The 15,372-nt window shown below is 40.9% G+C and overlaps 1 protein-coding gene across 2 annotated transcripts in view; it reads left to right on the plus strand.

The window, feature by feature from the left end:
- Positions 1-10,240, plus strand: part of mta1 (metastasis associated 1) — a 44,569-nt gene extending 34,329 nt beyond the window's left edge. The window contains exons 10-18 of one of the 2 annotated variants that reach the window (XM_008399153.2): positions 972-1,046; positions 1,176-1,234; positions 2,427-2,563; positions 2,745-2,896; positions 3,912-4,101; positions 4,201-4,290; positions 4,986-5,141; positions 7,150-7,299; positions 8,297-10,240. In XM_008399153.2, the coding sequence (XP_008397375.1) occupies positions 972-1,046; positions 1,176-1,234; positions 2,427-2,563; positions 2,745-2,896; positions 3,912-4,101; positions 4,201-4,290; positions 4,986-5,141; positions 7,150-7,259 (969 nt within the window). In that variant the 3' untranslated portion in view covers positions 7,260-7,299; positions 8,297-10,240. Of the gene's footprint in view, positions 1-971; positions 1,047-1,175; positions 1,235-2,426; positions 2,564-2,744; positions 2,897-3,911; positions 4,102-4,200; positions 4,291-4,985; positions 5,142-7,149; positions 7,300-8,293 lie in introns of both variants that reach the window. The other variant, XM_008399152.2, reaches the window with a different exon arrangement.
- The last annotated feature ends 5,132 nt before the right edge of the window (positions 10,241-15,372 follow it).

The raw sequence follows: 15,372 nt of genomic DNA on the forward strand, positions 1-15,372 counted from the left end.
AGTTGCAAATAAAAAACAAAGAAATTCCGCTTATAAATTAGAAAAAAAAGATGTTTGTTGCCTAAAATGCAATTGTGGCACATTGATTATTTGTTGCAAAAGTTGCATCTGTAGCTAAAAAAATACTTCCTACCTTTCTTGGCTGTTCCTGCTTGACTTAATAAAAGCATTTTTTAGGTTAAATGAGTGTAATTTGTGCTAGCAAAAAATTCTTTGTATCGTTTTGACTCGATTACTTCCCCCGGTATGTTGTTCTTTCAGCAAGTGGCCTTTTTTTTTTGTTTTTTTGAGTTAATTAATTGATTTCTAAATCAATTATTTAAATAGCTGATTCATCCCCAACGTTCATTGAATAAATCTGTTGTATGATCGAAACAAAGCTAAACTGCAGGACACAACCTGTCTGTCAGATATGTAGTGTGTTTCTAACTGCTGCCCTTACAGGGGATCTTTGCAGATTTATTTAATGTTTAATTGATTATTTATGAACTGGACTGTATAAATATTTTTTCTGGAAAGCAGCCTGTTCATCCTGTGTGTGGTGATCACACAGATCCGCCTGAAAACGAGCTTGAGAAGCCTGGAGGAAGACGCTGTGCAGCTCCTCATTTTCTGATTCGCCTTCAGCCCGAGAAGAACAAGCCGTTTCTAATCGTCACCGTGAGCGCTACTCCGCCACCTGGTGGCCAGCGTCTCTCAGTGCTACTCATTCTTGTTTCCACTTGAGCCTTTTTCTTTTTTTCTTTTTTCTTTTTTTTAAACAGCAGCATGGGTGGGGCTGCAACTTACTACATCTTTGTTTTAAACTTTTGAGATCTGGAATCGGCTCCAGCTGAACCAGAGAATAAATCTTCAGGTTTTCCTGCCGGAGGGAAAATGTTTTTCAACAACTCCTCTGTGCCAAATTGGGTTTTATTTAAAAATCAGCTAGTTCACATGAACATGTCCTTCATCCTCCTCTTCTCTCTCAGCTGCCATGGAAGTCGCTGACGAGTATAATTGAGTATTACTACATGTGGAAGACTACAGACAGATACGTCCAGCAGGTACGTTGTCCTCACTTTTAAGCTTGGTACCGTTGATGTTTGGTTGCAGGAAGCCGAGGAGCTGAATAGATCTAATCCTGTCGTTCCTCCTCTCTCTTCTTCTCTCCTCCTCGCCTGTTCCTGCTCCAGAAGCGATTAAAAGCAGCCGAGGCAGAGAGCAAACTCAAGCAGGTCTACATCCCCAACTAGTGAGTGCTTTCTCTTTAGATGCTAAGACTTTTGCACGTTTCGGTTCAAAGCAAGAAAGCAACACGGGTTGCTAAGCTAAAAAAAAAAAAAAAAAAAAAAAAAAACTGGAGTTGCAGCCACAACATTTTTTTTCTTTTTTGGTGATAAACAAACGTTGTAGCATGCTCTTGTATTTGACTCCCTTTCCTGTGTCGCCCCTAAATAAAATAAGAAGTCACCTGATTGGTAAATGAAGCGCTCTTGTGTGTGTGCGTGTGTGTGTATGTGTAACCTCAGTATAAATCCAGCTCAGAGAAAACACTGTGATGGAAGACCAATAAACACTGAACATAAGTCAGAGATAAAGTTATAAAGAAGTTTAAGGGAAGATTAGGTTATAAAATATGCCGAGTTTCAAACATCTATCATAACTCTGACCGATTCACAATTTTAAATGTAAGAATATGGCAGAACTGAAAACTACGGATGCACAATATTGTATGAAAACCTTAAGCTCTGGACCACTGAACTCTGTAACCGCCCTGTAGAAAACATCCTTACAACAGGCCAAATATATTGTGTTGGTCCATCACATACATTTTAGTTTGTGTCTGAACCTCATCTGCTTCCTACATTTTAGAGGATAGAGTCTGCCTGAGAAGCTTCCAGAAAGAGAAGTTACTGTCATCAGAGGTTAACGCACAGAGAGGAAGTATCCGCTTTCAGAGTCGCTCTACGCGTAATGTTGCAGTTTGATCTCCGTGCTTTCAAAGATGGACTCGTTTGGTCTCATCGCTAAGAGTCAGTTTGAGTCTGTAGGGAGTTTGAAGAACTAAAAGGGAGTAAAACAAAGTGTGGAGTGATCCATCATGTTTTTTTTTTTATTTTATTTTATCTTATTAAGGTAACTGTTAAATGATGTGAATTAAGACAAATAAAACAAAGTCTAGGAAAGAAGTGCTGCAACTGATGTGAACCAGAAAAAAACAAAACGACAAGCCTTCCAGCAAACTGTGTGTGTGTGAAAACCTTGTGGTTTTGTAAGGGAAAGCCTTAAAGGAAGTCGTATCTTCCCTTCCGGTAATTAAACTTTAATATTTGTCAGATTTTGGTCATTTCATCCCCCCCCCACTAGACTGTGGCTGCGTTCATGTTTTAAGACGGTCTGTTGTTCTCGTGTCTGACTCCGTCTCTGTTCGCCTGAACTTCCAGCAACAAGCCAAACCCCAACCAGCTGAGCAACAGCGTAAAGCCGGCGCTTCTAAACGGAGCAGCGGGCTCTAATGTCCCGGGACCGCCGGGCTCAGGGCAGACCCCGGGCCTGGGCAGAGCCTGTGAAAGCTGCTATAGTAAGTCTGCTATTATAATGTAGGTGATTAACACAGACTCCCTCTCTTCTCTGTGAATCACATTAGATGATTATGATGGAGGGGATCATGACTTCTCCTATCAGCTGACAAAGAAAGTGAAAGTCTGTGCTCTGTCATGCTGATGTTGTCTCTGTCTGTGTGTGTGTGTGTGTGTGTGTAGCCAGCAGCTCCTACCAGTGGTACTCGTGGGGACCTCCCAACATGCAGTGTCGCCTGTGTGCTTCATGCTGGACCTACTGGAAGAAGTACGGCGGCCTGAAGATGCCCACAAGGCTGGACGGAGAGAGGCCGGGGCCCAACCGCAACACCATGGTAACTGCTGCGTTCCTGGACCGTTAATCAGAGGAAATCCTCCTGACTTGTCCATCTCAAACAATGGCTGGTTATTTTCCAAATTCCGTTTAGTTTTTTTTCCCCCCTCCTTTCCCCAAACTCTCCTTTATCTGTTTTCGTTCTCCCAATTCCGCTTTGTCCATTCGACCGAATTTACGAAGTCAAAAAGTGTCGTTACGGAGTGAATGAAGTCCATAAAGAGATCCACATTTACAGCTATTCAGGCTTCACCAGTAACAAATTAACGCTGCGGTTCAACAGAGCATTGAGTGACTTTACAAGGTGGTTTAAAGCATTTTGCTGTCATATTTTTTTTTAAAGAACTCAAACTTTATATTCAAAATAAAAAAAACTCGTGTTATTTACCAGTTGAAAGCAGACATTTTCATCTCTGATGTTTTTTTGTTTTTCCTCGCTGTCTGAAGTTAAATCAGACTAAACTTTTCTTGATTTTAGGTTAGTTATAATTTCTATTTGCTAAATGCCAGAAAACGTAGCGGAAACTGTTTTAATTTTACTTGAACTTCTTGAATTTTACAGTGTGTGGGGGGGGAAAGTGGACCGACTCCGTCCTTATTCGTGTTCCCGATGTTGCTCTTCGCTACAGGTGGCCGTCACATGTACGCCTGCGCCTTCAGTAGAGCATGCACTGCTGCTAGAAAGAAGTTGCCAGCCCTGATTCAACCTTTTTGGCTTTTATTTCGAGGGAGTTGGTGTTTTAGTGAGTTTTGCCCGTAGCTGCAGCGGCCAAAAATACAACAGAAACTATCAGGGTTTGTTGAATTCTCCGATCCCGTCTGTGTGTTTTCAAAAATAATAGCGACGCAACGGGGGCCCTCTACTCGCAGCAGTTAAGTAACCCATCCGAGTCCAGGTGAAACAAATTTACCTCAAAGCCACGTTGGCACTTTATAGTCATTCGTTTTCAGGGTGAAATCACGCGAGACGCGAGTCCTGCCTTATCCTCTGACCGACCCGATGTTTGCCGTTCCAGAGTCCTCACGGCCTTCCTCTGCGCCACAGCAGCAGCCCCAAGTTTGCTGTCAAGACCCGGCAGGCGTTTTTCCTGCAGACCACCGGCGCCACGCGGCTGGCGCGCCGCCTCTGCGAGGACATCATCCGACCGCGATACCTGGCCCGGCACCCCTACCTCCCTGTCAACACAGCAGCCATCAAAGCCGAGTGTAGGAGGCTTTGTGTTCCCAGCAGCCAAACTTTGGTCACATCCAAACGTTTTTGTTTGTTTGGTTATTGATGAGTGTCGTTTTGCTGACTGACTTCAGGTGCTCTGAGGTTAACAGATCGGCCAAAAAAGCCTTCGCAGCTCAAACCGGTGGAGCGGAAACCTCTGGAGTCTGTGGTTCGGTACTTGGGTAAGAGGCCTGCTGTCAAGTTTGTCATGTTTCAGCTTATCTGTTGTGCATGAGAAGGTTTTGTTCTTAAAAGAAGAATGTCTGGGATGTTATTTCAATCTTTTCTTCCTCCCTACCTCATCTTTCCATTTTTGTCCTTTTCCTTCTTCCTCTTTCTTTATTGAGCCCTTGCTTCCTCTTATCCTTCCCTCTCTGCTAACTTCCTTTACCCTGTTGTTCTTGTGCCTTTTTTTATTGTCTTTCCTTTGTCACCTCTTTCCTTCCTTCTTCACTCCCTTACTTGTGCCCTTTAACCATTTGGATTGTCCTTCCTTTCTTCTGCCCTTCCTTTCTTCTTTTCTTTCCCATATCCTTCCTTTTTCCCATCTTTACTTCTTGTTTCCTTCCATTCTTCCTTGCATCCTTCCTTGATCGCACTCTTCCTTCGTCACTCCGTTACTTGTGCCCTATTGTCTTTCTTTCTTTGCTCTTTGCGTCCTGCTACCTTTGTTCCTCCCGCTGTTTATTCCTGTTTCTCTTTTGAATGCATCTATTGTGCATGAGTTGTTTTTGTTCAAACTTTCTCAAATCCAGAGACAAATTCAGTATTTAATGTTTTTGTTATTTTTTCTTTTAAGATGTTTATCCGTTTGAAAGTAAAGCCTCTCATGTCTTCTCTGCCTGCCTGACCCGTTTTTCCTGCTCACTGTGTGCAGAAGCACATCCCCGTCCGTCCAAGCCCAACCCGCCGCCCCGTGGCGGATCCATCTCAACAGGCAGCTTGACGCCCATAAAGTCCTCTCCCATCCTCAACAACGGCTCGCCCACCATCCTGGGCAAGCGCAGCTACGAGCAGCACAACGGCCTGGATGGTGGGTTTCTCCGATTCAGGACATTCTTCCTTTTAGCCTAAACTACAAGCAGAACGACACCCTTGCCTAACTGTAACGACCTCCGTTCTCTCATTTAAATCGCTCTCTCTGCTTAAAGTTTGAGTTTAGCTCGGAGATCAACACACATTAGATATTTTGTTCCTTTTTTTTTTTTTTTTGAGACTGCGTTCTCCAGTTAGCGATTGATCAATTGTTTCAAACCTGCACCACACTTCTGAGGTTGTTTTTTTGTTTTGTTTTGTTTTTTTGCACAAGGTTCCATCCATCCATCCATTTTCTTTACACCCTTGTCCCTCAGTGGGGTCGGGAGGGTTGCTGGTGCCCATCTCCAGCTAACGTTCCGGGCGAGAGGCGAGGTCACCCTGGACAGGTCACCAGTCTGTCGCAGGGCAACACAGAGACACACAACCATGCACACACACTCACACCTAGGGACAATTTGGAGAGGCCAATTAACCTGACAGTCATGTTTTTGGACTGTGGGAGGAAACCGGAGTACCTGGAGAAAACCCACACATGCACAGGGAGAACATGCAAACTCCATGCAGAAAGACCGGGGCCGGGAATCGAACCCAGAACCTTCTTGCTGCACGGCAACAGCTCTACCAACTGCGCTACTGTACAGCCCTTGCACAAGGTTTTAAAAAATAAAATAAAATCTTTCATCCACTTCAAAATCCCGATCTGTCGTGTTTATGCAGCACATAAAAAGCCGAATTAAGTGCACCCGCAAAACAAATACTTTTCCAACACCACCTGACTTAAACATGAAGATTCTGCGAGGAGCTGCTGAATCCCGTGTGACGCGGGGAGTCGGGTTAACGTGACACCGACAGATCGGGGGAACGCCAGAGAGAGAGAGAGGAGGCAGAGCCGGAGATCCGATCAGCCGCGCTGCTTCAGCTGTAGAATTCCGTAGCGTGTGTTGTCATGGTAACGAGGCGAGGAAATGCTCGTCGAGTGTTTCCAGAGGGAGACGATTCAACTGGTCTCCGAGCCCTCTTCAGAACCACGCCGGGTCCATTTATTTAAATCAGTAGTTAATGGAGCTGCAGTCTGGTCGAAGCCAACATGTCGAGGTCGTCGTGGTGAGATTAGCAGGGGGCTAACGGCAGGTTGTTCATGAAGCACGTTTTCTGCTGCTTCTGGGTCATGTCTATAATTGTTTAAACTTCCTCTAAATGTGTTGCAGTTAAAAGAGGCAGTGGTAAATGTTGCATCGGCGAGGAAACGGAAAGAAAAAAAACATTAGATGTGCTGAGATCGGGCTCAATAAACCTGATGGAGCTAAACAAACAATAGATTCTTATTTGTAGCGTCCAGATAAATGAACACATTTAGTGAACACAAAATTAAACTGGTGATTTATTTTTAACATAAATACTCAACCGTGCATTATCAACTAGTCTGTGAAATTAGCTCAGATTGAGTTTTCTTTATTTCTTTATTTTTAAAAAACATTGTTTATTGCAATGTTAAAAAATAGTTTCTTTTTAAGAGGATTTTTTTATTTTTACCAGACAGTTGATGGGAAAGTTAAATTAAATATCAGTCCTAACGTCTGTCATTCATCCCTTCGTTCCACTCTGTGAATTTTGGCTGAAAAATATGAAAATCTGAGAGAAAACTGAAATTTCTCATAAAGAAGATCTAGGAAGCCTTTTTTCCTTTAAAGATTTGTGATCCTTAAACATGGCTTCGCTGATAAACGTCCTCTGCATCCATTTTACAAATTAAAGTGAGAGAGAGATCCATAATATAGTCAAATCAGAAACACTAATTATTGATAATGTTCGGTAATTTTCTTTTCTTTTTCATTACTACTGTGATCACATGAAATTAGTTGCTTTTGATGCCAGCAGGGGGAAGATGAAGGTTGGCTCTATTTTCTCCCCCTGCAGAACTGGCAGATTGAATCAATGTGTGTGTGTATGTGTGTGTGTTTGATATCTGCTGCATCAACTCTCCCGCTCCGCTCCATTTGCAGGCACCAAGTCCAAAGCCCTTACTCCACAGTGGGACATTATGGCCAAACGTGTTAGCGACGCGGGACGGCCCTCGGTGTCCCTGCAGGACGAGATCCACGAACTGGACTGAACTCTCCGTGGGAACAATCTCTACTGCAAACAGCAGTGAGGTGAGACTTTGACATCTGCTGCTGCTGCACCGCTTTGATCACCAGGGGTGATTTATTCAGTAGGTTGTCTGCTTGTTGGTGGTGTTGCAAATGTTGACTTGAGAGGCGAAAACCAAGCTGAAGATTGAACACATTTGCAGGCAAAAAAAACCCGACGCTTTTTAGTCTTTAAAAGGTTAGAACAGAAACTACCTATGTTCTTTACACCAAGTTTTTGTTCATGGTTTGTGCATAAAGCCAACAAAACGATATTTCATAAGAATTGCCACATTATGTTCTACATAATCACTGGGAATACAACAGACTTGACAACAGGCTGTCCAGAGTGCTGTATGCAAACTTATTTATGTTAAGTTAAGTGGAAGGAAAAATTGCGGCGCACATTAGCGCAGTCATTTGTGATAAATGAGCTCCACCAAGCAGCTGTGAGCCATAATCGTCTGAATTAGCTCAAATATATATCTATAATACTTCTGGTTCAGTTTATTTGCTAAACATTTGCTCACTAAGGCCAAAATTCATGTGCTGACGTAATAAAATTTGAACATTAAACCACATTATTTTTAATTGACAGTATTGAAGAATTAAATAAACAACCCAAAAAGCATTAAAACTAATGTCACTAATCTACAAATGACCCATTTTTAGTATTCTGAATAAAATGATTCAGTGGGACAAGGCCATCAAAAATGAGTGAAATATCCAAGGATTTAATCCTGTTTTTCCTGTGAGAAACGGTATTTATTTCTCCCAAATAAAGCTCGTTTCTAATCATTTTGTAGTTTATCTCATCACACAGTAATTCACACGTGACACAATCATGGCGTTCACCTGTGAATCCTGGGTAGTGGAAATATTTGCGTCTACAATTCAACAAATTAAAAAAAAAAAAAAAAGCTTTGAAAGTTTAAAAACGTTTTAAACTTAATATATTTAAAAAGATATTTAAAAGCATCTTTTTTTTTCTTCTTCTTGTCTTTTCTCGTTTCTCCAGCAGGGGGAGAAAGGAAACGGAGAAGGCTTTCCTAGCAGACCATAAGTGTGGGCAGCTGAGAGGAGACGACGGCATCGGTCACTTTTCTTTCAGTCAGTTTGTGTCTCTTTGCTGCTGGAGACCAGGCGACCGCTTCGGCAGAGGTCTCCATCTGAAGATGAGCCTGACTGTACAGGACTGTGTTTATTACTTACATTACTTGTTATTACTGTCTTTGTAATTATTGTTATTGGGGTTTTTATTTTATTTTTTTTTGTTCGTTTGTTTGTATTTTATTTTATTTTTTTACCAACTATAACTCGGTTTGTTTGTCGATCAAACGATGGAGACTTGTAAAGTTTCATGAGAAGTGCTTGAGGAGCCCCTGTGGAGAAGGAACGTTAACATAAGCCACTCGCATCTTTTGTTTGTTTTTTTTTCTTTTCTTTAATGTTTTTTTTTTTTTTTAACAAGATCAAGTCGGAAAAGAGACACACTTTTCTCTTTGTTTCAGCGACGTGAGTTCAACTCGTCTTCTGTGTCGCTCAAGCCAGAGCCGCTCTGCAGCCAGAGGAGGGTTTACTTACTGAGAAGGACTTGATGTTTTTTCTACCTTTTTCAGCAATTGGCAGCATCTCTTTGCTTCGTAATCCAATTAAAAACAATCGATTTTTTTATTATTATTTTTTTTCCTTTCCCCTCTCCTTGTTTCGGTGTCCGTCCACAAAGCTGAGGCGTTGAAACACACACCGACCGTTGCCGCTCCGGGCTGCTGTCGGTGTGTGTGTGTGTGTGTTAATTTTTGTTCTTTTTTCCTCTACTCCACACCGGGTATGCAAGCAGGGTATATGCAAATTTACAGCAACTCTTCATTCCTAATGGCTTTATATGTTGTCAGTATTGGAGCGGATTTAAGGCTTGAGCCGTTCTTTGTTTTGTAAGCAAACATCTGAAATGAACTAAAAAGCAGGAATGCAGTCTGCTTTCATTGTCCAACCACTTGTCGGTGTGTTTATTTTTGTACATTTGTTGAAAACGTCGCGAGCAAAGTTGGCTTTTTCCATAAAAGAAACAACAACAAAAATAGAAGGAAAGATGTAATTTCACCATCCGGCCATAACGCACGTTTACAAATCAACCAACCAATCATCTGAAACGACCAGATTGTGAATAAGTATCTTCAAGCGACGCTCTGACTGTAGTTTATTTGAATCCTTGTAGTTTGTTGAACCTAAGAACTGTTGAGAGCGCTGTCCAAAGTATCGACGGGCAGCGGCAACATTGTGAAGAGCTTGACATTTTCACCTGTTTAACAATAAACTAAACACGCAAAGAAACCAAGTATGTACAGTACATCTCGGAGGGAAAACTCTAAACATGGAGGCCTGTGGAAGTGTGGTTCTTTTGCAATCAGAAAGCCGGGGGTTCGATTCTGACCTGAAATTTCGGAGTCCTAAAAGTTTTCTACTTTCTACATTTTTTATTTAATTTTATTTTTTGGGGGATATACTCAAACAAAAGAGTTAACAAAAAAGAGGCTTTTTGTGCCACATTTATTAAATGCTTGCTTCTACATAAATCTCTGTATTTGTGTAGTTCTGCTTACTTTGAAATTAAAATGACAGCAAAAAAAAAAGTCAAGATACATACTTTGTTGCACCTAACATTTTTTGCTTAAAGAAGAATAATTAATTTGTGTCTCAATCTTTTTTCGAGAGGCCCGGCGTCACTAAAGTTTTTAACATAAAAGATTTTTTGAATTTTTTTTAAAGCTGCAGACGACACCAGGGCTGCATCTTTAGACTCCGCCCTCCGACCCCACAGCTTAGTGCTTATGCAGTGCCTGGCACATCCTTGGACTTGTTTTTCCACATTTTTCAATCACAAACATCCAAGTAGGGCATGTGAATATGAATAGGACACATGGTTTTCAAATATTTTTTTATAAATAAAAATCCTTAAATTGTGGCATTTATTTGTGTTTATCTCATTTACTCTGTCAGGAATGCAGTGTAACCAGCCGCCGTGTTGAATGACTAGAGTCCAACCTGTGTGTAGTGTGAATTCAGCTGTTCTGTGAATGGCTGAGAGGTAAATTAACATCACGAGGGCTGGAGATAAAGTTCTAGAGAACTTTGCTATTATGCAGAGAGAGAGTAAGTAAACACAACCGTTGCCGGGTAGTTTGACCTGATCGCTGAGCCAAATGAAAAAGATGCATCGGCTGTGAAACCACATACAAAAATAAATATTTGTACTAAATATTGTGCACAAATGCATATCAGCAATGGACATTACAAGCATTTGCATGTTGAACATAAAGGTAACGGGACTACATTTAAATGAAATATTTCTCATAAATAATAAAGCAGATTCTTTTGATACTTAATTGCATGAAACAGCCCAAACATGTTAAAAATGCACTTTTTTAAAAATAAAAACTAAAATTTGGAGTCTTTCCAACCCACAAATGACCTTATTCAAACTAAATGAATAAACAAATGTATGTCGCAATTTCAAGACACTATTGGTCAGAAGTACTTAAAGTATCTTATATTCCACCCACTTTACAATTATGAAATGCTTTGTGTTAGTCAAATAAAATACATTAAAGGTTGTGGCTGTGACAAAAGAGTAAGGTGTGCAAGAACTTTGGAAAGGCAGTGCAAGTATGATGGCTTCAAATTTAATGTCTCAACAGTAGGTAGTCTCTAACCAAATGATCACAGTAAACCCATAAGAATACAGAATTAATTCGCAAGTGTGAATTTCTAACAAATACTTATTGTCAGAGAAGCTGTGTAATTTTTTTTTTATATGTGTTTTCTTTTGACTACTTAAATAATTGGATCTTTTTCTTATTAGGAATAGCTGCAGCCCTTGTCTGTAACATTTGGATTCATCTTCAGTTTGGACGCTTTCTCACTCGTTGGGTCATAGTTGGCTCTAACTTCTCCTGTGCTGGTTGCTTTTTCCTCCTCCAACAGATAACTTCTCCTCTGTAACACCTCCTGAATTTTTCTCCGTTGAGTCATCTCAGGCGGCTCTGTCTGCGATGGCTCCCGTGCGCTTGCGGCCCTTTGGAGATTTCCAAGAAAGTGAACTTTGCGATGAGAGACGCGCATCTCTTATCGACTCGCTTCTTGGCTGAGTTTTTGAATCCGATCTGACCCCTGGTCCGATGACGTTTGTGTGCCGGAGGAGCTCAATATTTACGGCAGCTGCAGGAGATGACTGGTGCTCACCGTGGAGACACGATCCGTTCCAGTCCACTCGTATGCATGACCGGATCGATTCCGATGGCCAGCGTAACGATTTCCAGAAAGCTCTTAGTTTGACTAACTGTAGACTATATCACTGCCGAGTATATTTTTTCCATAAGTGCAGGACTGTCAATATTCCAGTCACATCCTGCATTATATTATGTTGTCATAAGTGGACAGGATGTTTATTTGATCAGGTTGGGTAATGTGGGGCAGGTGGCTGTGTTCTGCAGAAATCACTACGTCAGGGTCTTTAGTTGTCCCACCATAAATGCTTGAATTTGACCACAAATCGTAGATCTACATTTTTTAAATGCATCTATTGAGATTGGGATTACTGTTGAGTTTGAATTGATGGTTTATGTAGAGGTAAAATATATAGATTTTTTTTAATTTAAAGGGACAGTGTTATGTGTTTTTGTCATTTCATAGCACAATCAAGTAACTATGTTGACGTTAGTTGTAAAAATCCTGCATATATCAAATACTTAAAAGAAATGTGGCTTTGTAACTTAACGCCTACCAGCACCCCATTAAGGGACAAGCGTGTATAGAAAATGGATGGATGGATGGAACTTAACGCCTTGAAATTGGGCCTCTGTCTCTTTAAAGACTTGCTCTTTCTGGAACTCCGCCTTCAGGAAGTCATTACAACCTTTAACAGCGTTTTTTACCAGCATTGTTCTGAGCAGCGATTCTCATATAGAGCTCAGCGGATGCCCAGTTCCACCAGGTGTTTGCTAACTGCTGCTGGCTAGTCTGAAGGAGCAGAGCGCAGGGAGTCCCAGCAGAGGAGGGATGCTCTGTGAGAAGCTTGAAAACTGCAGCTCCAAGGAGGAGCTTCATCCTTGAAGGTGGGGCTAGGTCCACTCAAGCGTTTTGCACAGCTGAATGGTTCCCACGGAAGATTAAAGTACGTCTTATGCATGAAAAGAACAAGGCAACACTCCAGTTATGTAGATATGATGTGGAAATACCATTATAACATAACGTAAAGCTCAGAAAACTTTTATTTTTTTACGTAGTTGTGTCCCTTTAAAGGAAATGAAAAGGGTACGTTGGACCTGTGTTTTTTGTTTTTTTTTTCTTTTCAGCCAATTAAATTTGGCCCCTTTTTCTAGATTTCACCACATCTGTCGTTAGTGGTAGCAAACTGCGCTTAAGAGCCAGCAGTGGGTAGCATCTAAAAAAAAAAAAAAAAAAAGTATTCCTGGGGTAGAGAAAGAAAAAGTGAATGAACTAAGAGACAAACACAAAGCTTAAACAGCTCCTACTCATCTCTAAATATATTAGAAACGTCTTACGGCTTTGACCCGTATGGCTTTTAATGAGAATGGAGGCCTACTAATTTATTAATGTGATGATAGAAAGACCAGAGTAACAAGCTAAACTGTAAGACGTGTATCTGGATGATCGTCTTCAGACTGGACGGCTGCCCTTCCGCAATCACTCTGATCTTAATGGGGCAGGGGAAAAAATGAATAAATAATTAAAGTAAAACAGTTCAGTGGCAAAGGAGCAAAACTTAATATTTGTGCTTAAACTGTGAGAGAATATTTAAATTTTTTTTTTTGTTTTTTTACATCCAGACAGTCCAAACGTAACCCATCATTTTGATCCAAACAGAAGAAAGCAAAGCTACTAAAGAGGAGCAGTGATGGAGCAGATGGGCGGATCGAAGCGATGAATCACCGGCCTGCAATTTAACAAGAAGATGATGGAGCTTCAGGTTGGTACAGATCCAGTGAATCGGATAAAGAAGTCCGCCTTAAGAAAAGCACATCGCATCACAGGAAAGTAAGTTTGGTGATTTATTTTAAGCGGTTATAGTTGCCAGGTGAAAGAAAAAAGACAAATCAAGTATCATGATCCTGTATAAAAAGAGCAAACAAGAGTGGCTAATGAGACGGTTCCTTCTTGCAGTGCTCGGTCAACTTTTACAAGAAACAGCTGAAGACTAAATATTTGAATATATTTTTTTAATTAATAACAATACATGCAGAGGAAGTATGTCAAAGTACGTTTTTAGTGGAACAATTTTAGACAGAATCCTAAAATTCTGTCTAAAATTGTAGATTTAATCAAGTCACAAAAGAAAAGCATATTAGAAGAAAGTAATGTTAGTATTGTCCAAGTACAAGCATTATAAATGATCACTGAAAGAATCTTAAGGTACTTTTTACATATTTGTGTAGTTACTTTTTAACAATGTTAAAGTAGAGGTAGTGAAGGTCTACAGATTGTTTTCTCAAAAGGCTAAGACTTAAGGTGATGCGTTCAGCAAAGAGGTTTCGGAACAACGCTGATTGGAGACCTAGCTGACCGGCACCACATCCAGGATTTCAAAGTGTAACTTAGCAATTCAAAGAGTGAAATTTATATAATAAGGTCACTACACCGAGATGTGATTCATATGTTCATTTTGATGATCGTGACTTACAGGTAGAAAAAATTCGACAAGCAAACAGGGAGGAATTTAACAGGTACAAAGGATATGCATAGCCTTGGATCTGGTCTCCAGGAAAGGTGACTGTAAGAGACATATAGAGAGTTAACTGAGATGAAGAATCCAGTTCAATAAGTTAATCTTAAGAGTCGTCTGGATGAACACACCACAGGTTGAGACTGACAGGAACTGGGTTCAAAACTAGCTGTGTGGTTCATAATGTCTCTCTCTCTCTCTCTCTCTTTCTCTCTCTCTCTGCCTCTCTCTCTCTCTCTTTCTGTCGCTCTTTCTCTCTCAATCTCTCAGCAGGTTATATGTCAGAGGATTCATTGGAGGGTGGGACGGTCATACCGGCAGCAGACAAACAGGTAAGTTAGGACCAGGTCACCCATGCAACATGAGATGGTTCCAGATAAATGAGCACCATATCAGATCAAGACGCGACAAACCAGAGCTCACTCATCAGAAAGTCAATACTGGAAACCATAAAAGCTGAACATGAAGCGACTGAGGCCTGAGTACCTAGAGAACGATCCGGCATCCGTCTGAGAGAGCTGGTTTCCATACATCAGCTTCCCTAAGGAGGTCGAATGAGCTGCAGCTGCCTGCAGGAAGAGAGAGAGAGCACAACCGAAGAGACTGCATACAGGTAGATAGACACAAATTCAGTTTCTCTTATCAAACATTAATATATAAAAAAGGACTTTTAATCCAGACCTGACTGCTCTGACCTTGAACTTGATGAAACACAGAGAGCCAGCACCCTCAGATGACCTGACTCACCAGATTATCATTAACTGTGGAAACTTCCCACTAGAACTCAAGCGACTTGGACTGTGTGCCTCTCCGCTCTACCTCCAGACTCTGGGAGTTACTTTCACCATTTAAAAATGACTTTAGACCACCGAGCGACGGTGGTCAAGCTGAGACTCTTCTTCAGGATTGGCTAAAAACACTAAGGAATGTGGACGCTTCAGTCCGTATCCTGGACACTTCTAATGTCGTTCTGATTCCAGCTGTGGTCCAGCCTCGTGAATCTCCTCCAGTCTCTTTATTGTGCTTTGCTTGACAATCTGTTGAAGGCTACAGTCATCCATTGCTTTTGGGTTGTTGTTTTTTTTCTTCACACTTTTTCCTACCACTCAATTTTCCATTAATAGTGTCCTATTAAGAACCAGCTTCTGAACAAATTTACATAAGTCACCTTTTGTTATGGAAGCTATAACCTTCATGATGACCGTAGCGTTTCTAAACTTTTCTTATTTTTCTTTTTTAAATTGGACATCTATTATTAAAGACTTAGGGGAACTGTAAGCACAAAGCAAATAAATAAATAAATATTAAAACAACTACAGAAATTCATAACAAACTTTAAAAAAAAAATCTATTAA

Source organism: Poecilia reticulata, linkage group LG22 (genome assembly GCF_000633615.1).
Source record: "Poecilia reticulata strain Guanapo linkage group LG22, Guppy_female_1.0+MT, whole genome shotgun sequence".
Classification (NCBI taxonomy): Eukaryota; Metazoa; Chordata; class Actinopteri; order Cyprinodontiformes; family Poeciliidae; genus Poecilia; species Poecilia reticulata.